This window comes from Chlorocebus sabaeus, chromosome 16 (assembly GCF_047675955.1).
Source record: "Chlorocebus sabaeus isolate Y175 chromosome 16, mChlSab1.0.hap1, whole genome shotgun sequence".
NCBI lineage: Eukaryota > Metazoa > Chordata > Mammalia > Primates > Cercopithecidae > Chlorocebus > Chlorocebus sabaeus.
The window spans coordinates 78,293,342-78,307,625 of NC_132919.1; the positions used below are offsets into that span (position 1 = coordinate 78,293,342).

The 14,284-nt window shown below is 50.5% G+C and overlaps 1 protein-coding gene across 2 annotated transcripts in view; it reads left to right on the forward strand.

Moving 5' to 3' along the window:
• The window catches only part of RPTOR (regulatory associated protein of MTOR complex 1), a 411,638-nt gene that overhangs the window by 141,599 nt on the left and 255,755 nt on the right, over positions 1-14,284 (forward strand). For both annotated transcript variants that reach the window (XM_008013198.3, XM_073005477.1), the window contains exon 4: positions 12,040-12,198. In XM_008013198.3, the coding sequence (XP_008011389.1) occupies positions 12,040-12,198 (159 nt within the window). The remainder of the gene's footprint in view (positions 1-12,039; positions 12,199-14,284) is intronic.

The window sequence follows — 14,284 nt, forward strand, 5'->3', positions numbered from 1 at the left end:
ATTCCAGAATAATCGTGAGAAGGAGCCAGTGGAGTGGTGTGACTTTTGTATTTATAGACTTCTTCCAAAGGTCACCTCTTTTATTTCTGAAAAACAAGTCACTCTAGGTGCATCTTTCCAGAGTGGCAGGAGCTCAGGATGCAGAGGCACCAAGGCCAGGGAGCAGTGTTGGGGGTGGTGGAGCTGGTGGGCCAAGGGCCGCCGACCACTTTTGCCCTGCGTGGCCTCGTGGCTGGCTTTTCTACCTGGTGAACTGGCTTTGATCTACCCCAGACACATCTTTCTGTGAAGAGTTTGCAGAGGACGCTGGTTACATCTTAGATGAAAACTGGCCATGTTTCCACTGTTTCTGAGTGTGCGACTCTCAGAGCCAAGGCGGCACCTGGCAGCTGGCCTCGTTGTTGTGAGTCCCTGTAGGGCTGATAGATTTTTCAGGCAGGGCTGCAGCCTGGAGTTCAGGCTTCCTCTCCCTTTTACGTTTCAAAGACTCAGGGTTCCATTTAAACAGACAAGATAAGTGGCAGCTTTGTATTGTTTTGTTTTTTCATGAAGAGATTTTGGAGGGGAGGAAACCAGCCTTACAATGATAGCATCAGGAAAAGATTACACAGAATGGCATCTCATCATGAAATATTGAAAACATTTAAAGAGCAAATAAAATATGCAAATGGAATGGAACGGAATTTGTGCTGCACAGCCTCTTGCCCTACATCTTTCCTAATAAAAATTTAACTCTGAGGTCCACGTTGGGACAAACAAAATGATACTGGGATGGTGGAGCTCGGCTTTCGTTAGTTCAAAGTGAGCAGGATATTAATCCAAATAAGCAGAATTCCCATGTGGATTCATTCCACAGCCTTTTCTTGGGTGACGACTCTGTACCTCGAGGCAAGGGGCTCACTGGGACCTGAGAGGCCTCTTCTTAGTGTCCATGGCCTCCTGGGGCAAGGCCCTCTGGTGTGGTGGAGCCTGGAGCTCTGCAGTGGGTGCAGAAGTGACACAGGAGTTTTCTCTTGGCCCCTTTCCTGGACTTGCAGCAGGGGTGCCACCGAACTCAGCCGTTTGCAGGTGGGAGCACGTGAGTGTGCGAGGGTGGGATCCAGCCAACCTCCCCAAGCACCAACACAGGAGCAAACTCCATGCAGGGCCCGCAGCCAGACCTGTGTCACCTTGAGGGGAGCATAGTGGCACCCAGGCAAGGGTGCTCGTGACCCTGAAGCCCCAGAGTGGGTGTTACTGTGCTCATTAGCTCTTTCGTTCTGCCATCCACAGTCCAACAGATGATGGCGGGTTAGCAGCTCAGTCGCCCCCTGGCCTCATCACGTAGGGTGGCTGCCGTTTGCCGGCGAGGGCAGAGGGCTGGCTGGTGTGACAGCCTTTCTGGGTACCGGCACTTGGTGGATCCTGAGCTCTTGTCCAGCATCCAAGAAGAATGAGGATGAGCCTACAGTCAGAGAGTGAGCAAGGCGGAGGGTTTTTTGAGTGATGAACGAGCTTTCTGCAGAGAAGGGACGTAGGGGTGGTCCCCCCACCCAAAGGTGGGAAAATCCCTCCAATGTGTCTTACTCTGGGGCTTTTGTGGGCTCAGAATACGGGAGGGGCAGGCTGTAGGTAGTATTGGAGAAGGCAGCGTTTGATTGGTTAAAAGGCATTATTCAGACAGAATCAATGGGGAAAGGGTAGGCAAACGGGAACAGAAGTTTTACTCTGGGTCTTGGGTTTTCTCCAGGACCAGCAGTCTGGTCTTTCAGCCTTCAAGCTATTTGACTTGGAGGTAGGCTTTCACCAGGGACCTGCCCCAGTCTGCCTAGGCATTTGGCTACCTCCCATCACTATCAGAAGCACCCTGTGAGCCCCAGGGAGCCGGTGAGGACCTCCTTGTAGGGGAGGAGGAGGACGGTGGGGTAGGCGCGGGTGGCACCGTGCACAGCCACATCAAGGACTTGGGAAAGTCTGGGCCAAGGAGCCACCTTGTGCAGAGGCACGGAATCATGAGAGATTAGCCTCGTTGGGACCATGGTGAGGACACTGGGCTGAGCTTGTGGGTGGTGCTGGGCAGGGAGGCTGTTGACCCACCCACAGAGGGTTTGTCTCAGGGACTGGTGGCCTGACTGCTGTGCATTGAGGAGGAAGGCTCTGACAGAATGGGGGGACTTGGAGAGGGGTCATTATGGAGGCCTGAAGGTGGTTGGGGTGTTTGCCCCCATGAAGGCAGAGGTGGTACAGCGACGTCAGAGGGACACGTCCTGGGACCCCCCGGGCACCGGGGAGACGGCAGGAGTAGGAGCTGAGGGTAATGGTGAGGTTTCTGCTGGCTGATTTGGTGGTGCCAGTGAGTAAACAACGATCCCAGAAGGGTGGGTGCAGGGCAAGGTGGGGAATTTGACCATAGATTTCTCTTGAAGTTGCCGCACTGGGGAAATGGTGTGAAAGAAGGAGGGTGAGGAACGGAGGCAACTGAGGGTCCACGGAGGAGGATGGGCCAGAGGCAGAGGTGACAGGCCAGGCAGGCCGAGTGAGCAGGGGAGCCACATGAGGCCAGTGCGGGCACGGCAGGCACTGGACCCCGTGCGGAGGGGCTGCTGCCCCGCCCCCACCCAGGCCTCACTGACTCCTGCTGGAGCCATCTAGGTTCAGCAGCCATGTGGAGGATAGCGTGAAAAATGACGAGATGGAGCAGAGACACCAGCTCCTCCTTCCCAGAGGTTTCTGCACTGTTGTCACCAGCGTGTGGTCATGGCCTGCTCCACGGGGGCCATTCCGGCCGTTGATCCACATGGTCCTGCAGCCAAAGGAAACGAAGCGGGAAGTGGAAAGAGCTGGCATTACATGGGGGCACCTTCCACCCTAGGCCGGCAGCTGGTCAGTCTCCTCAGCCTCGTCACCATTTCACGTCCTCCCTTTTGTTCTTTTCTCCTTAATCTTTACGTATGGAAAGATTCCTATAGACAAATGTGCCGCTGCTTCTCCAGAGCCTTGTCTGGAACAAAGGAAATGTCTTTTATTAATTACTGTTCCTGCAGGTATAATCCATGAAAGACAAGTCTATTCTGCCAGTCACCAAGTCAGTCCTTTTCCTTCTGTCTTGCTCAGGGAAGGCTGTCCTGGCCCTCACATGACTAGTGGTGCAGCTCTTCCGGGGGTAACACCCATCCAATTCCCGGGGAAACCCAGGCGAGCCTGCTGGCCAGGAAGCTCCAGCGTGTGTCTGATTGCTAGGCTACCCTGGGTGCTTCCTGGATGTTCGGGCGCCCGTGATTCCCCAGCTGATTCCCCCAGCATCTGCCTCGAGCTTATGTGCGTGGAGCAGCAGATCCCTTTGTCTGGGCAGTAGATTGTCTGCTAAGGAAAGTGGGTGTTGCAGCAAAAGCCTTGCTTCACTGCTGTACTCCAACCTATCAAAACGGAATTGTTTAGAATGCCCTCAGAATAAAAATAGAGACCCCAAGCTCTTGATAAAACAGCTGTCTCTGGAGAAGCTCATCAGGCTGTGTAAACTCTAATAGGAAGTATTTATTCATCATTTGTATGTACATAAATATTTATTGTCAACTGTGAAGGCTGGTGAGTAAACCAGCAGGTAGAGTCCAGTACCCTGGCACAGTGATGGGGAGCTAGAGGCGCTGTGCACAGTACCCTGGTGCAGTGATGGAGAGCTAGAGGCGCTGTGCACAGTACCCTGGTGCAGTGATGGAGAGCTAGAGGCGCTGTGCACAGTACCCTGGTGCAGTGATGGGGAGCTAGAGGCGCTGTGCACAGTACCCTGGTACAATGATGGAGAGCTAGAGGCGCTATGCACAGTACCCTGGTGCAGTGATGGAGAGCTAGAGGCGCTGTGCACAGTACCCTGGTACAATGATGGAGAGCTAGAGGCGCTGTGCACAGTACCCTGGTGCAGTGATGGAGAGCTAGAGGTGCTGTGCACAGTACCCTGGCGCAGTGATGGGGAGCTAGAGGCGCTGTGCACAGTACCCTGGTGCAGTGATGGAGAGCTAGAGGTGCTGTGCACAGTACCCTGGTGCAGTGATGGAGAGCTAGAGGTGCTGTGCACAGTACCCTGGTACAATGATGGAGAGCTAGAGGTGCTGTGCACAGTACCCTGGTGCAGTGATGGGGAGCTAGAGGTGCTGTGCACAGTACCCTGGTGCAGTGATGGAGAGCTAGAGGTGCTGTGCACAGTACCCTGGTGCAGTGATGGGGAGCTAGAGGTGCTGTGCACAGTACCCTGGTGCAGTGATGGAGAGCTAGAGGTGCTGTGCACAGTACCCTGGTGCAGTGATGGAGAGCTAGAGGTGCTGTGCACAGTACCCTGGTGCAGTGATGGGGAGCTAGAGGTGCTGTGCACAGTACCCTGGTGCAGTGATGGAGAGCTAGAGGTGCTGTGCACAGTACCCTGGTGCAGTGATGGGGAGCTAGAGGCGCTGTGCACAGTACCCTGGTGCAGTGATGGAGAGCTAGAGGTGCTGTGCACAGTACCCTGGTGCAGTGATGGAGAGCTAGAGGTGCTGTGCACAGTACCCTGGTACAATGATGGGGAGCTAGAGGCGCTGTGCAGCCTTTGGCATGACTTCCTATCCAGGGTCTGGAAAAGCATCCAAGAAGGATGCTTTCAAAAAGACAAGGGACATTTAACATGATACTTGAAGAATGAATATATAATGACCAGGCAAGACTTGGAATTGGACATGGAAAAAAGGAAGAAGGTTCTGGGCAGAAGACTGGAAAGTAGGTTAGAACAAAATAAGGCAAAATACTTAAAAGATCCTTTCTTGTGTCTGAAGAGTAGACTCTCAGAGATTGTGTCTAGTGATCAGGCTGGAGATCTTGCAGGGACTCGTAGGTCTTTCTAAAAAGTTTTCGAAGTTATTGGGAAGCCATCAAAGGTTTCTAAGCGGGAGAAGGACCTATTGAGTTTTGGAGAATGGATTTGGAGCAAAACAAGGCTGCAGGATTAGTTGGGAAGTTACTGCAATAATCTAAGAAATAGGTGGTGGTGGTGATGGTGGTGGTGTTGAAGATAATGATGGTGTTGGTGATGAGGTGCTGGTGGTAGTGATGGTGGTGATGGTAGAGATAGTGGTGGTGCTGATGGCGGTGGTGGTGATGATGGTGATGGTGATGGTAGAGATGATGGTGGTGGTGGTGGTTTGGTAGTGGCTGGGCCTGGGTATTGATAGTGGGGATAGAAAGAGGTGGATGGACTCAGTCAGGATTGAACAGGTAAGCTCAACAGGATGGAATGATTGATGACATAAAAATGGAAAGGGTAAAAGACAAGAAAGTGTCAAGGGTGATTCTCGGGTTTCTGTTGTCCAAATGGTTAGTGACCCCATCCATATGGATTGAGGAGGGACGGGAGCAAGCTTAGGAGGGAAGCCACAGAAGGTGTGCACCGGACACTTCCTCTCTGCTGGAAGGCCTCAGACACACTGATGGATTGCTTCCCATCTGGGAACAAATGCCGTGAAGTCTCTGTGTCCTCAGTGGCTCCACCTGGTTGCACTGGGGTGGAATCATGGGAAAGGGCATAGGTTATATATTCTTGCTATTTACTCCACAGAGACCATGCTGCTCATTCCATATGAACCAAAAGGTAACATTTGCCATCACTCTTTTTGGCTCTTGTTTTGTTTTTCTCTATTTTACTTGTTTTTCATCCTAACACCCTTAAGGGTGAGGGTAAACAAGGGCTATAGGAGGGGAGGCCTTCCAGGGAAATGCCGGGCAGGCAAGAGGGTCAGGTCCACCGAAAGGTCCCTCCTACCAACATGTCCCTGGAAATCTTTGCATCCTACTTGGGAAGGAGAGGGGTAGGGTGAAACTTTCACCAGACCCAAGACGGGGCCAGAACTGGCCTGAGTCCTGAAATGACATTTGTTCCTCCAGGACAGTTCTGAGAGTGTCGCAGGCATTTCAGTTTGTTGGATCTAAACTTGACCTGCTCTTCATTGCTGTAGGACGGAAGGATGGCAGTGCCATCATTTGTACTCACAGACCCAGCCCAGTACGACACCAGTGTCTTTGTTAGAAACTCTACAGATGTCTATGGCCAGCCCGCCCCAGCAGCACAGGGCTCCCCTTGGTGGGATTTTGTCAAAAGAGAAGACCCACCAAGTAGAGCCCTTGAGCCCCTCCTCTTCCCAGGTGGCCGTGGCTCTCCTTGATTCACAACAGTGGCAGTTTGTGGAGCTTCACCAGAGCTTCTGGCAGGACCACGCTCCCACCAGGGCCGCTGGGAGCAGAGTCCCTCTCACACTCAGGGCTCTCCAGGGTCTGAAGTCTGTACTTGCATGAGAAGGAGCTCCAGCAGCAATCAAGTTCCACATGGAAAATGCAGAATCTGATTGCAGTAGCATTTCTTAGGCCTTATTAGCATATAAAGTTACCAGGTGTCATTTTAGGACAAGAGCCCGTCACTGAGAAGGAAATGAAATTTGGAGCTGCATTTTCCTTCATTAAGCCAAGGGCCCTTTTTTTTCTTTTCTTTTCTTTTCTTTTCTTTTCTTTTCTTTTCTTTTCTTCGGTTGTTCATTATTTTATTATCTTCTGGTATCACATCCTCCAAAATTCCCGTGCATATATTTTCTTGCACTTTGAGATTTGGCATTTCAGGAAAAATGCCTAGCACAATAGGCTGTATTTTAGAGACTTGCTTTGTCATTTTATATGCCCAGCGGAAATGGTCATAACTCCCCCTCCCCCAGATAATCAGATGCTCCCGTGCCTCCCCTGTCTCTCAAACCACACAGCCATTATCCCTGGCATTCTAGTTGTGAAACAAAACCTTAACACGATGTGGTGACATTTAATTTAGTGTTTCTCATTTCAAAGCCCTTAAAAATATTAATTAATTCCCATGAAGCCCCAGGAGGCGTATTATTAATATCTGTGGCGCCTTTCATGCTAGTCCGCTAATGTGCCTTCTCTACGCAATAGGTCAGAAAATGAAGCGAAATTCGTTTTTCGCAGCCCCACGGGATAAGACCTTCATAGAGTCAAGGTCAGAAATAACGAATCCTTAATTTTATTGACGTCTCTGAATAATCTCTACCCCGTGGCCTTCTGTGTGGCGTGGAAGAGCAGCACTCCCATTCAGGAGCAGTCTCAGGAGACAGTGAATGATTTTCCTGTGGAGCTGTGGCTTCAGCAATCCTAGTTCGATGGCTGTGTTGAGGAGAGTAGAATTGAGAAAAACTGCTACAGCAGTCATGTAATAAGTGAGATGGAGACGGGAAGCAGGAGGCACTTGACAATTTCACTAGAACATCTCCCAGTGATCTGTGGGCCTTCGATGCAATTTCACTAGAACATCTCCCAGCGATCTGTGGGCCTCCGGTGAACCCAGCCCCTGCACATCAATGGCCGGTGCTCCAGGGAGACAGATGCGGAAATCAGCACTGTGGCTTGTTCTTATTTTGGGGTGCCTTATCTTGCCGTGCCTTTTTTCTTCACCACTTTGCACAGGGGATTTCTGTAGCCTTAGCAGCCAGAAAGCAGGGAGGGTATGTGGAATTAGGAGACTCCCTGAAATCTCGAATTTAGTTTACAGCCCTTTTTCCATCCTTCTGATTGCCTCGCAGTTTGGCAAGCCCTGCATATGTTCTTTCCTCGTCTGTATCTACAGCCCATAACTTTAGAAGTCTTTCTGACTCTGAAAAACATATCTTGTGTTCATTAAGGGGAAGTGGTTTTAATATGCATGAAAAGAGGCAGGCGTTCACCACCCCCACCCCCGCACCCCACCCCCACCCCAGACCCTGGAGAAGGGGTCGGAAGTCAGCATCAGTGGACGTTCCTGATTAAAGTGCGCTCAGGTGGCTCACTTCCCCTGGCCGGACTGCGAACATGAGCCGGGAATACCTGTTCCACCTCGCGTGTGAGACCCAGGAGGATTCAAGGAGATACTCCTTTAGCATCCATGAAACTTTTTTTTTTTGAATCCTACCTCTCCATTTTTGCTCTTCCCTACTTGAGCTGCCTTAAAGCATCCCTGGAGGTGGGAAAATGCATAGACCCTCTAATTGTTTCTACCCACTTAGCCAGGACACTTTTTAAAAAGCACTTTCATTAAAAATGCATAGGTATTTGTTTTAATCTACATAAAGGTCCAGACCAAAATGGGATGTGGCCTGCTGCTTGGACAGGCCATTATCACACCTCTGATTCAGAGAAAAGCCTAAATTTTTTGTTTATGCAGGTCTTACAGCTGAGGCGTTTGGGTTGAAGGAGCAGGTAAACCAAGTCCTCTCCGGGACCTTTTCTGTTGGGTTTGGAGAGACGTGGGTGAGATGGGGCTGTTGCTCCACGCTAATTCGAAGCCATCTCCCCAGACTGACCCCGTCCTATGTGTCTGCCATTCTTTCTACCTACCCGTTTGAAGACAGAATGTCTAACTCCCTCTACTTCAGACTTATTTTCTAATTTAAAATATACTTGAGTGGATGTGATTTCAGAGGGCATGTAGCCAAGGTCGTGACAGCTGAATAAAATGTTTCCTTCTTTCTCCCAGAACTGCGCTTTCATTTATCAACTGCCCTCGACTTGTTGTATGGGATCAACCCAAATTCAGGTATTTAGAACATTAAGACTCAGTGGACTGGTTCTGTCTCACCAACAACACAAACAGTTGATCAGTGATGAATCCACAACGTGTCCATCATTTTCTTAAGTCTTAGTATGCAGAATCTCAGGTAGCAAAGCAGAAAGGATGACGTCACGGACGCCTTGGGTACCCAGCACCTGGATGCAGCTGTTCATACACACATACTTTCTGGTATTATGTTGACAGTCACTTACACCACTTCAACCTCAGGCAGGAGCCCATCAGTTTCCTTACTACAAATGGATTTATTAGTTATTGTAATCACTGTCAGTAAAAATCTGAGTGTCACTCATCAGTTAGTTGCTGGTAACTGAGTGTGTTGGAAGCCTGGGGGAAGGACATAAAACTTGTGCCGTGAACAGAAAGGCAGACATGTGGGTGAGCAGTGCTGACCCCACAGGATTTACCGTCCACATAGAATTGAGATAGCTGCACATGAATGTATAGTGAGCAGTGTAAGTGAAATCAGAAAAAGAAAAAATTATTTCCTGCTGAAGGGGTTCAAGAAGGAATTTTGTAGGAGAGCTGGGCATTGAACAGGCTCCTCCAGAACATGTGGGTCAGATTGGCCACCGCATGGCTCGGGCCCCCTGTGGGCCAGTGATGCCCACCTACGGGAGCAGGTGACACGCTGCCTCCCAGGCCACGCATCAGCACCCCTCCCGTCATGCTCCGTGCTTCTCTGAGCCTTTCCTCCTTCCCCCTGGCCCTGGGCTCCCTGCGGGCCAGCCCCATCCCGGCAGAGCCCGCTGTGGGTGTCAGTGTACATCCTTCATAGATGAAAACGGACTTGAAGATCCCGCCTTATGAGTTGGTTAGCTCTCTCTCAAGTCTCCTTCATGACTCTATTTTCCGAGCAGCATTCTGGTCCTGAGGGAGGAGACACTGAGAGGGGAGACCACTCTGCCGCCCTAACCCCGCCTCAGACCAGCACTCCGCACTGTCCTGCAGTGACGCAGGGTTGCTAGCCTTGGATTAGCTTTTGATTCTCTAATGGGCTTTGCTTGCAGGTACAAAAAATTGGGGGAACCCGGAAAAATTCTTAAATCTCATCATCCTAAAGATATTCATACATCTACTGACTACTTCCAAAGTACAAGGTCTAGAATACCAAGAGGTTTTATGTTGTCATAAATTAGAGTTTTAATGTATATAATTAGGTGACACCAAATGTGTATCATATTCAACAGAGGATCTATGTTACAGGAATTGGGCCTTGTTTTCCTCACATCTAACTCTTTTTCTCTGGAAATGCCAAGGAACCTTTATTTTCTTTATTTTTATTTTTTCATAGAGACAAGGAGGTCTCACTATGTTGCCCAGGCTGGTCTTGAACTCCTGGCCTCAAGTGATCCTCCCACCTTGGCCTCCGAAATGCTGGGATTCCAGGTGTGAGCCCCCGTGTCCGGCAGGGGAACCTTTCTTAAGCATGAATGGTGTGCCCTCCTCAGGGCATGTCCTCTCTGCTTCCTTTTTCAGTCACATCAGCAGGTGCTTCCTGTGCATCTGTGTGCCCAGCCTGGGCACAGCGGGAGCCCAGGCCTTCCTTCAAACGCAGCGTCCCCTGCACGTTCCAAACACTTAATGTCATTTTTCTTCAAGTGATGATCGTGGCATTGGCCTTACTTATTTTAGTTGTGTTTAAAATAAAATTTTAAAAGTTTACCAAAGTGATGAACATACACATCACTTTTTAAAAACATAATCCCCACCCAGAGGCAAACCCTTTTAGCTGTCTGTTTTAGTGGCATGTGTTGGTGCTGCTTTGCACTGACTCATCAACTCAGGGCATCTTCCCTGACTGCCTGGTGTGGCCCCGGCACTTTCACACCCGCTGTTCCCTTCACCCGCCCTAGAAGGTCGTAGATTTGCTCTGTCAGGTTTTCTTTGTTGGAAGTTCACCACGAGAAGTGCTTTGCAGACAAAGAGCATGACGGAACTGGAGTAGCTCCTTGTGCTGCCTGTGCCCATTTTCCAGCATCCTGCCACCCAGCCAGATCTGTCTCCTCCCTGGCCTGCCCTCCTCACTCAGGTTCTCTGGAAGTTGGCACAGTTTTTACTAAAATAAAATCAGCATTCATAGCATTAGGACTATGTAGACACTGTTCTCAAGAAAGCCAAGTCGTGTGTACGTGGGTCTTGATTCTGTGCTTTGTGTGTGAGTTCCCTGGGCTGCTGGTCTCCGTGCCCCCAGTGTCGCTGTCTTAATGAGAGGCCCTAGAGGAGCCTGCGGTGTCTGGCAAGGCCAGGTCGCCCTCATGATTTTCTGGCCCTTCTTGCCTGTTTGTTTTTCCATGTGACCTTCAGTAGCAGCTTGTTAAACTCCGTGAAATAGCTCCTTGGGGTATTTATTGGGAATGCATTGAATTTGTGAATTAAGCGAGCGAGAGCTGACGTCTTAAGAATGTTGATGCAAGCAGGGAGCATCTTCCCATTTGTTCACGTCTACTTGTATTTTTCTAGGAGATTTCTGAAAAACTTCCATGTCTATGTTTTGCACATTTCATGTTGAACTTATTCCTATGCGTTCAGTCTGCTCTGTGGCTTTCTAGATGGGGTTTTCTTTGCCATGATGTCCTCTGTTTATTATTTGTATATATCAAGGCTATTGATAGTTCTATGTCAGCTTTAGGTTCTGCTAATTCAGGGAATTCTTCACAGGCATCCGGAAGGGCCCAGGCAGGAGGCGGAGGGAGGAGCTTTCAGCAGGGAAGTTCCGTACTCGGTCTCTTCACTCTTCTGCCATTGCTGTCATGTGTGCATTGCTGCTGTGTGTACAATGCAGGTTCCTTCATTTGAGCAAATTCTCTCTTCCATGCTCCAGATGTTTTCAGAAGGACCCCATACTTCTGCGAAACACTTGGTATCCCCGTGGCAGCTGTGTTTGACTTGGTGTGGCCATGTGACAGGCATTACTTGTTTATCTCTTTGATGTTCCTGGTAGTTCTCAATGTTTGTTGAATGAATATTTATAACCATCATGTGTGGCAGTTTTTATCTAGTATTTTGATTTGTTTTTTGAGACAGTCTCACGCTGTCACTCAGGCTGGAGTACAATGATGCAGTCATGGCTCAACGCAAGCTCAACCTCCTGGGCTTAAGCGATCCTTCCACTTCAGCTGGGACTACAGGTGTGTGCCACCACACCTGGCTCTTTTTTTGTTTTTAATTGTAGAGATGGGGTCTCACTCTGTTGCCCAGGCTGATCTTGAGCTCCTAGGCTCAACCAGTTCTCCCACCTTGGCCTCCTAAGCTGCTGGGATTTTCGGTGTGAGCCATGGTGCCTGGCATTATCCGATTTTATAGAGGGAGAAACTGAGCCATATGTCCAGGACCACACAGCTATTAACTGCAAACCTAGAGGAAAGAGTAGGGGATGAGTTCCAGGCATTCCCTGGAGTCCATGGTAAATTTCTTCATTTCTTCTCCTACAACAGGCCCGGTACAAGCAGAGCCTTGACCCGACTGTGGATGAAGTCAAGAAGCTCTGCACGTCCCTACGTCGCAACGCCAAAGAGGAGCGAGTCCTCTTTCACTACAATGGCCACGGGGTGCCCCGGCCCACAGTGAACGGGGAGGTCTGGGTCTTCAACAAGGTGGGTATGCCTTCCAACTTCCCATTTCTACCAGAAGTCATGCCAGCTGTGGTGGTCGGCAGCAGGTCCTGCCCATCCGTAGCTTCTGTTAAGCCATCGATCTTTACTGTGTTTCACCAAACGCAAAGGCCTTCCAACTTCCCATTTCTACCAGAAGTCATGCCAGCTGTGGTGGTCGGCAGCAGGTCCTGCCCATCCGTAGCTTCTGTTAAGCCATCGATCTTTACTGTGTTTCACCAAACGCAAAGGCAGTAACTGAACAGACCAGGTAATCAGGCACAAGGAGGGAGCTGTTTCTGTGGCAGAACATGTTCATGGAACGCCTGCCTTGAAGCATGGTGCGTGTGGTTTCCATTCCCTCTGTCAGAACAGCAGTCGTTTGTATTCTCCGAGGACGGACCTCGGGAGTGTCTGCCTCCTAGTTTGAAAAATTGCACAATTTCTCAATTTCGTTAGAATCTTTCTTTAAGCATCAGTGATTTTCTTAAATGTGTTATATATTCTAAAGGGCTAATTCCAAGCTGCCCTGCAGGTGCAGCCTCCAGGCTTCCCTCCCCAAGGTCAGAATCGCCAGCCTTTTGCAATTCCGTCGCCCAGGACCAGATGAAGCGCTCGCTCCCCTTCTGTAGCTACTACTGTGGGTGGTGGGTGCTGACTGTTGTCCTCATCCTCCAGGGTGGGAACCTTGGTCTGTCCAAGAGCAGCCAGCTGTGGGTCTCACTGCACTCTGCATGATGCACGAAAAGCAGTTCTTTGGAGGGTGTAGTGGCCCCATGTGTGCCTGAGCGTGTCTGTGGGGGCACTGATTTGGAATCCAGCAAACCCGACCTCCGGTTTCGGTTGTGCTGTCAGCCTCCTGGGCCTCCGCTTCCTTAGTGTGGACACCACCTCCTGCCATCGTAGTGAGGACTCTGTTTCTTCACACACTGAACTCTCAGTTCCCGCCCCCCGTCCCATGTTCGTGGCTAGCATTCGGCACAGGTGGCGATGCAGTGTGGGCCCAGAGCAGAGACCTCAAGGAAGGCTTCCAACCCTGGACACTGAGGAGTAGCCGGGCTCGGAAGTTAGAAAGGTGTCCACCCAGCTCCTCCTGCAGGGCAGTGCCATCTCTCCCCGTGTGTATCTGGACACCAGCTTGATTTTAATTCCTTTCATTCAATATTGGGTAAATTCGAAGCGGTCATTGTGAAGGAAGTAGAATTTACGGAAGCGGGATGGAATGAACCACCAGGCATGCACCACAGGCCCCTGGTGTGTCTTTCTCAGCTGCAGTCTCTCCTTTCCCTGTCCTCCACGGTGGCGCCTGGCACAGTGAATTTGAGTTCATCCTTCCCTGGCACTTCTCTGTGGAGCCCCCAGTGTGCTGGCTCTCAGGCACGGCGAATCCGGGAGCTCGCTGCTGATGTGCTGGGCGGACGCTGGCGCGCTCTTCCGCAGTGCGCTTTGCTCACTCGGTTGGAGGCTCTGCAGGTTCGTGCCCCCAACCCCAGGGGCCTGCAGCCCTGCCTCTTCCCACACTCGCTGTCCCCTGCCGGGACCCCGCCCTTCTCAGTGCCTTCCCTGCAGATGGGCACTGGGCTGGTTCCCATCTTGTTTCTGTTGTAAACCGCATGGGTGTTTCAGCTGCCCAGCTTTCTCTCCAGCACTGGGTGTTGTCACAGGTTTTTCTAATGATAGACTGTATCGTGCTCTGATTTCCTCTGATAACCATTAAGGTCGAGCACCCTGTGTCCGTCCGCTGGCTCCCTGCTGCATGAAGCACCTGTATGCTGTCCACTTCTCTCTGCAGTGGCTTGCCCTTTACTGTCAATTTGAGGGAATTCTTTGTATTCCAGACAGTAATGATTTTTATGAATTGTGTCTCTCTTCTCTGAATTTATGATGTGATTTGTCGTCGTCATCGTCGTCTTCTTCTTCTTCCTCCCCCTCCTCCTCCTTCTTCTTCTCCTCTTCCTCCTCCTCCTCCTTCTTCTTCTCCTCTTCTCCTCCGCCTCCTCCTTCTTCTTCTTCTTCTTCCTTCTTCTTCCTTCTTCTTCCCTCTTCCCTCTTCCTCTTCCTCTTCCTCTTCTTCTTCCACTTCTGGTAA